This window comes from Zosterops lateralis (genome assembly GCF_965231275.1).
Source record: "Zosterops lateralis genome assembly, chromosome: 2".
Taxonomy (NCBI): Eukaryota; Metazoa; Chordata; class Aves; order Passeriformes; family Zosteropidae; genus Zosterops; species Zosterops lateralis.
Window position 1 is genome coordinate 86336871 of NC_139763.1, and position 13718 is coordinate 86350588.

General features: G+C 44.1%; 1 protein-coding gene across 1 annotated transcript in view; it reads left to right on the forward strand.

Moving 5' to 3' along the window:
- Positions 1–503: 503 nt before the first annotated feature.
- NARS2 (asparaginyl-tRNA synthetase 2, mitochondrial) overlaps positions 504–13718 on the forward strand; it is a gene marked incomplete at its 5' end in the record, with an annotated part of 48460 nt that continues 35245 nt past the window's right edge. The window contains 5 exons of the mRNA XM_083854873.1: positions 504–626; positions 3697–3806; positions 4182–4302; positions 4975–5115; positions 8292–8372. Of these exons, the coding sequence (XP_083710999.1) occupies positions 504–626; positions 3697–3806; positions 4182–4302; positions 4975–5115; positions 8292–8372 (576 nt within the window). The remainder of the gene's footprint in view (positions 627–3696; positions 3807–4181; positions 4303–4974; positions 5116–8291; positions 8373–13718) is intronic.

Here is a 13718-nt window from a genome sequence, read left to right on the forward strand (position 1 = left end):
CAAGAAAAGCGAGGAATGTCGAAGGCCTATGGTCCCTGAGAGAAGCCCAGGGCGACGGGAGAGTTGCTGAAGGTCCCTGAGAATCATCCCCAGACCGCGCTGCTGCTGAGGTGGTCCCAGAGATCAGTAGGATCCCTTACTCCTCCCACGGGGATCCTTTGTGTCCCAACACGGGATCCCTCTCGCGGCCACGGAGCATCCTTCTCCCACTCGCGGGGATCCCACCCCCACACGCCGCGTTAGGAGCCGACACCCCATAGGAGGAACTACATTTCCCAGGGCCGCTTGCGTCCGGGCGGCGGAAAAGGTGGGCTGAGTGGCGCATTCTGTTCCGATTGGCTGGCCGGGGGCACTCCGAGCGGCCATTGGCTGGGCGGGCGGTCAGGTGGGGCGGCGGGCGGTCGGCCGCCTCACGTGGGGCCGTGTGGGAGCGGCGCGGGAGCCGGGAACGGGCACCGGGAACGGGCCAGGGGTCGGGGGGAGCGGCCCCGCCAGGCCTGACCATGCTGGGCGCCCAGCGCGGGTGGCGGGCCCTCCGCCGCTGCTCCTCCCTGCCGCGGGCCGTGCGGCTGCGGGTGCGCCAGGCGCTGGGGGCGCGGGAGCCGGCGGAGGCGGTCAGAGTGCAGGTGTGTGCCCGGGGCCTGCCCGGCGGTGGCCCGGCCGCAGCCTGGGCGGACGGCGGGGCCTGCGGGACCTGGCCCACGGCCGTGCTGCGGGGAGGGAAACGCGGGAGCCCTGCAGAGCGTTTTGCTGAGCTCCCAGGTCTGCTCTGCGGTGGTGCAGAGCCTCTCGGTGTGTTCTCTCCCCCTGTGCGGGCTCAGCTCACTGCTGTCGCGGCCAGAGAAGCTTTGGAGTCCCTCGGCAGGTGCAGGGATGGGTTGTACTGAATGTCCTCCTACCTGTCCTGTTCCGGAGAGCGAGCCTGTGTGCTGTTGTTTTTAAAGCTTTTTCATAGGTCTTGAGCCACGGACATCCCAGTTTAGAGCCGTGTCAGTAGAACCATCGATAACACTTCCAGTGACGTTTGTATTTGGCTCCTCTTGTGAACTAAGATAGCCTAGTGAGCACTTTAGTTATGGAGCACTTCTCCTTGGCATCGGATTGTGTGTTCCCGTGTATTTTGGTGTTTCCAGCTGGCAGAGGGGTGGTTGCACACACGGAGTCCCTGTTTCAATGTAGAACTGTGCAGTTTTCAGTATTTCTGGATGAATGCGAAAGGGACTGGGGTACTTGGTGACAGTTTTAAACAAAACTGAAAGGGGATAGATTTAGATTTATAAGAAAGAAATTTCTCACTGTGGGGATGATGAGGCACTGGCACAGGTTGCCTAGAGAAGATCTAGCTGCCCCATCCCTGGAGGTGTTCAAGGCCAGGATGGGACTTGGAGAAACGTCGTGTAATGGAAGGTGTCCCTGCCCATGGCAGTGGAGTTAGAACTGCATAACCTTTAAAGTTCCTTCCAGTTCAGGCCTTTCTGTAAATCTACTGACCCAAAACCTGGTTTGTAGCATGATAGTGTTCCTGCTCACACATAGGTGAAGCCTGATAGGGTAAGAAGCTCGTCCAGTGCAGGTTCTTTTCAGATGTAGTTTGATGAACAATGCAAGCTAGAATAAACTGATGCTAGAATTTGCAGTACTGTCATTCATCCCCCTTTCCTGTCCTCCAGACCCTTGCTGCTTTGCTCTTGTCCTCTGCTGGCAAAATGTGGGGGTTTTGTATAAAAATTGGCTAGGAATCTGATCTGACTCAAATCCAGCCTTATTATGGCCAGGTTGTTGGAATGTGCAGTCTAGTCGTTACAGCCAGGATTGTCACTTTTATTGTACATTCATTCTGGTAAGGTGTGAAGTGGTCAAAACATTGCTGCTGCAGCCTCTGCTGCTCCAATACAACCCTCTGGGTATGCTCTTACTTCCTCTTGCATGATGCAAGATTCCTACTCTTATTTAATAGGTCCCAGAACAGCTTGATGAGGTGGCAAAAAAAGCTCTTGAGAATGTGTTTTTGCTCTTTTTTTTTTGGTGTGTTTTGTTAAGAAGTGTTTGGGGAAGGAAGCTGAGAAAAACATCTGCCATTATACATTAAATGTGCATCCAGTATAACGTACATGGTGTGTTCTGGGGGTTTGCTGGGATACAGAGGATAAGCACAACAGCTGCAGGCATGTTAGTGCATTAAATACCTTTTACTTTAACCATACAAATATGAGGGTGCTCAGATGATCTTGTTTCTTGCATTAGTTCTTCCTTCGAGTGGAACACTCTGCAGGGGTGGTTTGCCCTGTCTGACTCACTAGGTTCATGTCTTTAAAATCTTCCATGGTTCTTACATGGAACATGGAAAGCATGTTATACAAGCCTGTGTAATGCTTTGCCTGTGTTGGTAGTCGTTCTTAAAACTATAACATGCTCTACATCTGGTGCTGTTTAATTCTTGGTTTGTTCTGTCTGAGTGACAGAAGTAGATGGATTTGCACTGGTTTGCCTGGTACAAAATCCCTAAAGCACTTGCACAGTTTGAAGTCATTGGGACTATTTGGTCCCTTCCAGTTAAGAAAAAGATGAAACTCATTGGAAAAAAGGCAGTTTGGTAGTTTGATCAGCACTGGTTTTGGTTGTTCTCTACAATCTTGTTAGAAGGTGAGCTGGAAGGCCCCCAGCAGATAATTTTGCTTTAAAGGTCAGCTTTGTCTCAACTCTGGTGAGCTGAGGAGCAACTATGGGAGTTACATTTTGGATGCTATTACTATTGCTTGCTGTCTTGGTACTGACTTAACACTTCCCTTTAAAAAGTATCTGAAATTTGTATGTCATTAAAAAGCTCAAATTAAGACATAAGCCTGCTCTGTACATGGTCAGTTCTACTGTTTTGCTGTTACAAAGCATTTTTAACAATTCTTTTCATGAAACAAGACAAAGTATTTCTAATTTTTTTCTGTATATCTTCTTTTTTTTCCCATGGTCTCAGTGAAGCAGTCTTGATTTTGAGATGAAAGGAGAAACATCCAAGGCAATAATTTTTATTTTTGTTTTGCATGAGTAGGTTGTTTTTCATGGGCTATTGGCTGCATTGTTTTAGCAGTCCAGCAGTTTAGGACACATAAACCACTAGTGAACAGATTTGAAGATTTGAAAGATTGTACCCCTGTAGAAAGGTTCCAACAACAAAACCGATACTGAAAACCATCAGAATTTTCTAGAGTGTATTGTGATGAAGAATGGTGCATTACTGGTCTCTCCTGTTTTAGTAAGAAGAGTTTGGAAGGGACATCACTGGTAGGAATATGTACTTTGCCAAAAGTACATATTTACGACTTTACATCTTCAGAGCAGTTTGTTGCTTTCTGTATTCTCAGCTCCCCAAAGATGCAGGTATATCTTGTTAATCCTTGCTGTTCTCAAGAAGAGACTCTGCCTCAGAAGTGAGGCTCTTCTGAGCCTCAGAAGAATGTTCCTGCCTAAGGATTTGTTTCTCTCTGCTTTGAATTCAAAAGAAAAAATGACACTAACTTTTTTTCTCTTTTTTTTTGTTTTTTTTTTATTATTTTTTTTACCTCTAAAGAAACAGTTAGTTTGATTTCAGTAAGAACTGAAATTGACCTGAAGTGGTGTGTCCAGCTCAGCTGGAAGAAGAGCATGAGCACACAGCGTTCCTGCCAAAAAATAACAAATCTCTTTTTCTTTTACCTCTAGGGCTGGGTCCGATCTGTCCGATCCCAGAAGGAAGTTTTGTTCCTGCACATAAATGATGGGAGTTCTCTGGAAAGCCTCCAGGTGGTTGCTGATCCCAGCCTGGAAAAGAAGTAGGTCCATTTGAAATTACTGGAGAAATGTATGTGCTGAGCAGTGCTTGGAGGGGTCTGCTTAGGCTTCTTTCCCTGTGCCAGGGACTTGCTAACCATGTTTATCCCAACCAAGAGCCTCTTCTAATAAAAACCTGTCACTTTTCTCCCCACTTGTCCAACATTCCTGCGTTGCCCTAGATTGTTCTATAGCTTTGTGAATCTCTTCCCATTCCCACCTCTGCATTTAACGATTTTTCATTTCATCAGTTAAGCTCTATGGCTACAGCATCTCTTGTGAACTTAACTAGTCCAGCTAAATTAACAGAAATCTCTCTTCTGAGTGTAGTTGTATCAGCACCTAAGTTAAGCTGTTGTTTTTTCTTGCTTTCTTAGAGACCTGACTTTTGGAAGTGCAGTGGAAGTGCAAGGGAAGCTTGTCAAAAGTCCTCATAGGATGCAAAACATGGAGCTGAAAGCTGAAACCATTCATGTGGTGGGACCTTGTGATATTTGGGTATGTCACTGTAGCAGGAGGGGTAGAACTTCTGGAAATCAATTTTTAAAGGTCCAAGTATCCAGCAAAGCATGCTTGAAACTGTATTTTCTTTAAGTCTGGGTGATCCTGCAGACTTTGTTGGCAGTGTCTGTAGGGTGCATCAAAGGAGAAACATGAGATCACATGAAAGCTCATTTCTGGGGCAGAGCTATTTCTTCATGGAAAATGTGCACAGGCTGACAGTTTAGAGTTTGCCTTTGTACCACCCTGGAGCACTTAGCTGTGCAAGTGGTTTACCTGGTAAGTTTGGCTTGGATATCAATTGGAGAAACAGTGGAACTGGCAAGATGTTCCAGGTTGTGCAGCTGGAAGAACCATATCTGCCAGTGGCACATTCAGAACCAGCTTGCTCTTGCAAGGGGAACGGCTGGGTTTCAATGGGGCTCAACGTCCAAAAGGTGGAGCATTTTAGAGTGCTAATACCTCTTGTGTTCATGGCTCTTGCTCTGCTGCAAGCATTGTAAGATACTCAAAATAACCAGAAGCGATAGGCAAAACCATCTAGTTCTTCTGTGCTCTGTAATGGTGATTGAGTTTTAGCAGGGGGAGATGGCATTCCATGAATAACAATGAAACTGCATGGACTCCCAAGTTCTCGTCCTCTTACTTTGATTTCCTTGTTGTTTTCAGTCATTTCCCCTGAAGATGAAGGAGAGGCACCCACTGGAGTATGTCCGACAGTTCCCTCACCTGCGATGCAGGAACAACACCCTGGGCGCCCTCCTGCGAATCCGCAGTGAAGCCACTGCAGGCATCCACTCCTTCTTCCAGGTAGTCCCTGCTGTACTGAGCCTCAGGTGTAGAACACTCCACCCAGGCTGGCTTTAGGGGAGCAGGTTAGGAGGGAAGGAGCATGACATCTTGCCTGCAGGGTATGGATTTTTCACACAGTGGTTTTCTTTCCAGGCCTGGGCCTGACTGGGCCTTGGCCAGACTGTTGCTTATGCTCAGGTTAGTGCATCTGTGGGCTGTCAGTGTCCTTCCACCCATTTCCTGTTATTTATCCCTTTCACAGAGTTGCAGGGCAATTGCCTGAAAGTGTGTGGTCCGTGGAACACAACATAATATGGACTTGCTTAACCCATCCTCTGCAGTGACCTTACGGTCCTTGGGCAGAGACCTCCTCCCACATGGAAAAATCTGTGATACGGGAACACAGAGAAACTGACTCAGAGCTTCGTGTTATTCTCAGTTCTTGCCTCTTACTGCAATACAAGTCTGTGTGGATGCTGTTGGCTGACATTAGGAGGCTCCTGTTCTGATGTGTTTGAAAGTGATGAGTAGGAGCCACCTGTGTTTTCTGAATGTGTCACTCTTAAGCTGTGGGCACAGCACAGATTTTGTGCAGGCAGAGGGGGCAGTGAATTGGCTCTGATGCCAGATGTCACATAGAGACCATGTGTGACTAGAAAAAGAAAGGTAGCAAGTCCTCTAGCACACTTGAGCCTTTCTTTAAAGCTCTTCCTGGAAATGAACATGTTTTAGTTTAGATAAGCTGGCTTTAGACAGAGTAGATCATATTCAGAGCATTCCGATGACAAAATTCATATGTAATAATTAATGTGGCCTAAAGAACAGGTTAGAAATGTTGAGATGAATTTCTGATCCCACGTTTGCTGGTCTTTGTTTGCCTGCAGTGGTAAAAATGGTTTGCTTGCTCTAAGAACTGTCTGTGTGGAATTTCATGGCATTTGGATGGGTTTTATTTGGGTGCCAGGAGGTGTTTTGTGGGTTTTTTTAAGAGAAATCCCGTACTAGGTAAAGCTGTTGATTTCAGGGTTGTGCCTGCTCCTAAGACAGAAGGCAGCTCTGTTGGGAATCAGTCTGTGCCGGTGTGGAGCCACTAGATGGCATTGCCTACAACGGTTTGTGCTTCCACACCTGGGCACGGAAGGCAGCCGAGGTACAAAACTGTCTTATTCAGGCTTTGCTTCTCCAAATCAACTCCTGCTCAGGCTCTGACATGCCTTCCTCTTTACGGTGCTCAAGAGAAGAGCTCCCTTAAAAAATAGAATCTATCATCAATTTAGCTGCAGCAGGTACACTAAAGTTATTTTTAAAGGAATAAGGAGGATTTGGTCCCAGACCTGGTATTTATAAATGCTTGTGTGAGGACTTTCCTAGCACCAGGAATGTCTGTGATTTTATTCCATTCCTTGTGGAAGGAAGTCTTAAAATTGCCACTTGCATCATCCCAAGAATATTGCAATTTCCAACTTGACAATGTCAGAGCATACCATAGCTACAAAGTATAACTTGAGCGTTTTCACTAGGCAAAGCTGTAAGGAGCTTAATGGTGGAAGAAGATAAGGGGAGCTGTTTGAATACACAAAATTATCGAGACTCACTGTAACTTTAAAAACCTCTCTTTTTTAGCCTGTTCATTTCCAGGAATGAATAACTAGTGCCAAGTGCCTTTGATTTGGATGTTGAAAGCTAAAATGTCCTCTTTAAATCTTCTCCTGAGAATTGTGGTCCACGTGGGATAGGAACATTATTCTTAGGCACAGTAAGATAGTTGTATTGTGAAGGGCAACTTCAATTCTGCACATTAAGTTCCAGGTTTGTGAGAGCCAGTAATGCAACTTGAATTATTTTAGAAGCTTTTATAAGGGCAATTATCCAGGAGGTTTTTAGGGGATTCTCTTCTTTCAGATCTGTGCAGTTTGCATTACTTTCCAAAGCATGCAAGGGATCTTCTGTGTGAAATGTGTGTCTTTACAGCAACTGCTGTATGAGGAATTTAGGCATTTTTCAAACATCCCTTGTAGAGCTGGGAGGCCATGTAACCAGCAGGGCTCTGAATATACAGGGGACTGTGTCAGAGGCCTGCATTTTGTACAGGTAGACTGAAACTTCCTTCTCCAGACAAAGCAAGTAGTTCTGGATCCAAAACTTCCTTCTGTGCCATAACTGATCCCAGTGAGGAGCCAGGGTCTTTGCACCTGTAACCAAGGTAGCCTAGAGCTGACTGCAAGGACTTTGCTCCCTCTTGGTTTGTTGCTGTACTCCCACAAAATGCATTGCATGTCCATATGAGGTTTTTGTTCCAAATTAATTTTAGTTTGATTCTTAGAGTGGGCAGTTAATACTATTCCTGTCTTCTTAGCCCCTTAACAAGCTGGTGATAAGGACCAGGACCTCTCATGTGACTGAATTCTATTATTCTGGTAAAAGCTGTGAAGCTAAGATGTATCCATCCACTGAATATCGGGTTGCAGCTGTTTTAAAAGCTTATGGCTGCACTGCAGAGAAATCCAGAGAACAGGAGCTCTTTCTTCATTCACCCTTACTGGTTTCAGAGGCTTCTGCTGGATTTATGAACTATTACATGAATGTGTAATTCTGCAGGTACCTAGAACATAGTCAAGCCAGGGTATAACCCTCTCCCTTAAAATCAGTTTGACTTCAGTATCTTAGAAGATGCAGTGTAGGACTAACACTTTATTGGTGGTTGGGTGTTTTTAAGGTCTCTTTCATCCAGTGTGTGATTTCTGTCATCCAACGCATTTGATTTCTTCTCTTAATGCAGCACACAAAGAGTGTCCTTTGCCTAACCACTGCCTTCCAAAGAGCTGAAAGCATCTAAGTGGTGAGGTCATAGGGGTGAATTTGATCGAAAGTGTCCAAAAATATAAAAATGCTGGAGGAAGTGAGAAGAAAGGGGAATGATGTGGAAACAGGCCATTGCAAAAAAAACCCTCATAATAATGACATAAATCTCTTTTGGTTATGAAACCTGGAGGAAAATGCACAGGTAGTAAATACTGATTTGTAAATCATGGCAGCATTTAGTTTGTTATCTGTCCCTGTAAGGCAGAAGCTGCCCAAAACACTGCATTGTGCTGTCCTGGCTGGGGCCTGGTTACGTGTGCTGGTTGATGTCATCCTTCAGGGTGACGTTTGGTATCTTCAGCTCGGTATCTTTGCTGTTCTCTCTGTTCCAGGATAATGGATATGTGCACATTCATACCCCCATAATTACATCCAATGATTGTGAAGGTGCTGGAGAACTCTTTCAAATTGAGGTAAGTTGAGTTGCACAAAGTTTGTTTCGGTTTTGTTGTTGTTGTTTCTTTTTTTTGCAAAGCAATTCTTGAGTTATTAAAGGTTAGAGGAAATGTTTATCTTTATAAAATCCTTTTATGTATTTCTGTGATTTTTTTTTTAATGTAGTAATCCTTTGCTTCAATTAATAATTTAGACAGTCAAACAGATACATTATCTTTTATTTTATTGCTATTTAGTGTATTAATCAGTACCTTTTGTACTTATGAGGTTATTTTTTCCCTGGTGCTGTGGAAAAATTTACAAAGAGTAATGGAGGGAGGTGAACATCTTAGTAAATGGAGTGATGTGATCATAAGAGCCCAAGAGATGGGATGGGTCATTCAGAACAAACTACTACATTCAAATATTTCTTAGCTTTGAAACAAAGAATATAATTAACCATGAGAGAATCCTTAAAAAAAAAAGGTCAGCAATGCCTGAAACTCCTTTTCACCAGTGTGTACATACAGGTTCCTCCCTACAAACAACTCCTGTTGTGTGTGAGAATTCTCCACCAATATTGTCAAGCCCCTCCCCATAACCACCAAATTACTACCACAATCTATCATTATAAGGGTACTTCACATCATGGGTCAGAACCTCCTGTGAAACTGAAACACAGCCATAACCACTAAGATCTCCTCCACAGATTTCTCATGATTCCTGACCCCACAGTCATTAATCATACAGAATTCCATCTGCGTTTTCTACTTCTGTATCTGAAATTTACTCTTCTGTCTCAAACAACGCCGCCCATTGCCACTTAATGTGTATTGGCTCCAGCTTTGCTGGTGATTCATTTGTAAGCAAAAGAAAGATGGTTGAGGTGGCAGTTACTTGCTGTGGGATTGTGTCTTCCACTCTGCACAGCCTTGTGACAAAAAAAAGCTTCTGTCTACTTGTTCTCCAGGATCTCAAGGTCTAACCTGTGCTACTAGTGGTTCCCTTCCAGACCAGTACATGTGGCTCAGCTTTTTTGCTTGTTGGGACAATAGGGCTGATTAGCTAAACTAAATTGTTCCTGTTTAATTGAGACGCCTTAATGCTACCCAAGGTTCACTCCAGGCTGTTGCATGCAAATTAAGACATGAAAACAAGTGACACTTAATGATGGAAACATTATGCAGTTTGCAGCTGTACAGTGTATTGCGTCTTCGGTACAAATTGTATCCACTTGAAAGCTGTAGAGGATGCAGGACTACAGCGTAGGTGGCTGGTAGTGACAGAAGCCCTGATGCAAATGTTGAATGAGGTGCTAAATTGTGAGGCTGAAACTTGTATAAACTGGATCTTATCTAAATGCATAGTTCAAGGCAGATATTTTACTCCTCTCCAGTGGGATTGCTGAGGTATGAATAATACCTGTCTTGGAGAAATGTAACTAGGACTATGCTTGAAGGATGTGCCATAAGTGCCAAGTCAGACCCCATTAGCCTGTGCTTCCCCATAAAGGAAGGGTTTCACAAACCCACTTGCTGCTGGGAAGAGGGAAGTTCTCCCTGATTTCCTGTTTCTTCTTTGAGTACAGCTTCATTGTCTGACCTCGTTTAGGACTTAGTTTTGTTTCTGCAAAGCCTTGTTCACAATTGGTCCTGGCTAGCAGAGATCTAAGACCGCCTGCTATCTGCTGGTATCACTTCACTCACTGTAGCAGTGACACTGTTTTTTGACAGTGAAAACGTGGGGAAAATTAAGCCTGCCTTGGGCTGTGTGTGTGATGCTGTCAGACACAAAATAAGAGTGACAGAAGGGTGTCAGACATAATAAGGGTGTGGTATTTGCAGCAAAGCCCAGAACCTTCATGTGCTTTTAACCAAAGCAACTATCAAGGCATTCTAGTCTGCTGTATTCAGTCACTTTTTAAACTAGCCTTTGATTCACTGTTTGAACAGGACAAGGGAGGATATAAATCCATGTTCCTCTTATATTTGAGGAGGAGCTAAGATTTCTGGTGAAGGGAATTGATGAAAACAACCTTCAAATTAGATTCTTCAGGTTCAAAACATATTTTAATCCTGTTCCTTAAGTTTTAAGACCTATGTTCTAGCTGCAACCAGAATTGGTGTCCTATTGCTCCTGAATTTGTAGTAGTTACAATACATCTACTGTTAACAGGTTGGGGTTTTTCTATTTTTTGGGTTTGGGTGGGTTTTTTAGCTCCTTTGGACAGTGTATAGAACTAATAGTCTCACCAGTTTAGCTGACCTGCTGCAGGTGGAGTAAGTTGAAAACTTTAGTTGAATAGCCTTTAGGACCCCAGTAGAGGCTGCTTTTGCACCCACTGAACTATTGCCTTCAAATAGCTGTTTTCTCTTACTGGCACAATTTTAATCCCCTGACTAATGTCTGATGGCTGCTCAGGCCTGTGCATTCTTTTGAAGTGAGGGAAAGTGAAGAGAGTGGGAATATGTTTTTACATGTGAATTGAAGAGATGGGGAAAAATGTATCTGAAGTTAGAATGAAAAGGCTTTTTGAAATATGGTCTTTGATTCCTAAAGCTCTTAATCCTGTAGGATTTCTATTTGTTTATATGTTCAGCTTCCTCATTATCTTTGTTTGGTTTTGGATGTACTGATTAGTCTGCACATCTTTAGTTGGGATGCTCTCATGTTAGGACGTGGGATGGGGGAGAATTCATATTCCCTCTCTGCTGGGCAAATCAACTAAATGTTTTTAAAATGAAGAACTGTAACAGTGAAAAGAGTGCAGTAAGCAGAGGACATTTTAAAGAATAAGTAAGTCACAAGATGGTAGCAACTCCAGAGAAGTCTTCCACACATGGAAAGCGTAGGTTTGAGGAGAAACTGCCAGAAGTGCGAGGATGACTAGGCAGACCCTAACCCACCTGGAGAACATCAGCAGCACCAGCTTGTGACTTTCTGCACTGTTAAGTGTCTTCCTGTGGTGGGAACATGTAGGGGAAGAACAAACAAGCATCTTGTTTGTTCTTCTTTCTTTAAAGTAAATTATGTTGAAAATACTAGAAGAGCTTTGACTGTTGAAAGCAATGTTTTAGTATCACCCAAAGCAGGTTGAGGTAATGCTTGAAATAGGGAGAATGCGGATCAGCAGGGGCAGATAACTCTTATTCTTATTTTAATCTGAAAATAATTCCCCTATACCAGCAGTTTTAGCCATTCCACTTTAGCACAGATTCTTTCCTTTCTTTTTTTATTCCTTTTTTTTTTCTTTTTCTCTTTTATTTCTTCTGAAGTCTAAAATTCTTAGCAGCTTTATATGTTGCAAGGAACTTTACCCAGTCCTCTTCTGTGGCTGCATCCTAGGAAATCTGCCTTACTTTTGTCCTTGTGACCCAGCTGTGTGTCTGTTCCCTGCTATTTTCAGTAGCCTCCCACTCTGTCTGCAGTGTTGAAGATTCCCTGCTTTCTGAGTCTTTTGCTCTCTTTTCCACTTTGCTCCCTGGAAAATTTTCTTTGTATGGCCATTCTCAGTTGCTGTGGAGAAGGTGGAGGCTTCTCTGTGCTCTCTAAGAGCCTGTCTGGCCCAGGACACTCCAGCTGGTTCAATATGGATCTCCACAGCCACTTTCCCTGTTGCCCAGCTGCAGCCTTTTAAGAGAACTCAGCCTGCAGTGACTTCCAAAGCATAACAGCTGTATCATGCATTCACAGCTCCTTAAAGTTGATCTTGCATACAGTTTTTATTGCCTGTGGCTTAATTCCTTCCTGGGACCATGCAGAGTGATGTGCTGCAGGAGTGCTGCACCCTACCTGACAGCTGCAGCAGAGGTAAAATGTGCTCAGTGTGAGGCTTCTCTCTTCCCACACACACACCTCATGGCACCTGGATGGTGTTTGGCTGAACCCAGGGTCTGGTTCAGGCCATTTCATTACTTGAAAGGATATTTAACCTGAAGAACCATCCAGGTATAGTTCTTGTCTAAAATGCATCTGGAGATAGTACAGTGTTGGGCTTTAGGGTTTTTTTTCCCCCTTGCTCACAGGAGTGAATGTCAAAGTTTTTGGGTTCCTGAAGGTGCAAGTTTATGGCTTTGCCAGCTGTGTCACCAGCAATATGTGCCTGCTGCTGAGGATGCAGAAACTGACTACTACCATCCATTTGGTAGTATCCTTGTCAAGACCAAAGAAAGCTGAGATCTGCTGGGGGAGAATCACAGTTAAATGCAACAATACTGGTGTCTGTAAGGTGTTTTCCCTTTTAGAGATTGTGATGGTCTGGGAGGCAGCCAGTTCCTTGGAGACTGGTACTTCAGAGATGTGCTCTGCAGGGCTCAGGGTAAGCTGGACCTGAGCTGAGGGATGGCTTGCTTTTTCATGTTCTAGCTCTCCCAGTTTCTGCTCCTTTCTACCTGATTCATATCCGCCTGTCCAGTCCGTATTTATGAGATGTTATGCATTCCAGTACATATTTATGAGATGTGTGTCTCAGCAGAACCAGCTGCTATTCCTTACAGCAAGTCCAGCTGATCAGAATTAGGACTGGAACTGCAAAGAGAACTTCATGGAAATTCAGGATTTTGCAGGGGTTGTCTAAAAAGGAAAATCCAATCCTGTTTATAATGGGGTGTCACAGAGGGCAAATCTGGATTAAAGATGTGTTTCTGGGAAGCTGCAGCAGCGTGGTGGTGTGGGCCTGGGCTAGAGCTACAGCAATGATTTCTATGAGCTTTTCAAGTCTTCTCTGATCCCTTCATGCTTTTGGCTTGCATAGAATGTAAGACAGAATCAAACAGTTTGTACTCTCCTAAAGCTAATTGCCTCAAGGAGAAGTTAATACAAGACTGACATCAAAGGGAATAATTTTAAATTAAATCATTAGACATTTGAGGAGATGGAGAACAAAACAGGTACTAAATCCAGTTGTTCTTGTATTTAGGAGAATAAAAAGCCTTTTAAGTCAACGTCAAATACTAGTGTGTTTATAGCACATTTACTCTGAGACACCAAGATGTTTCATACAGATTCCCTCTCCTTTTCCCCCCATTGTAATTTAGGTAGCTTTTGACTCTGGGATGGAAAGAGCTTGAAAGGAAACCCATAGTTCCCCTCCTAATCTTCTATCAAGTCCGTGGTTTAGGCTTGGGAATTGGGAGAAGCATCCATCTAGTTTAAGTAAAAGCACCACAGTGTTGTTGCTTTGTTTTGCTAGTCATGGGCATGAAAACTGATCTCTGTCAGCAGTGGAGGGATAGTGTCCCCTACCATTTGCTTGTCTTGTACCAGTGGCTGTGGTTTCATATACTAAAGAAGCCATCTTGATCTGGGACACAGGTGGTTGGAAATACTGGTCTGTGCTCTAACGTGTAAAGTGGAGGAATCACTGATACTTGTACCTGTGAAAT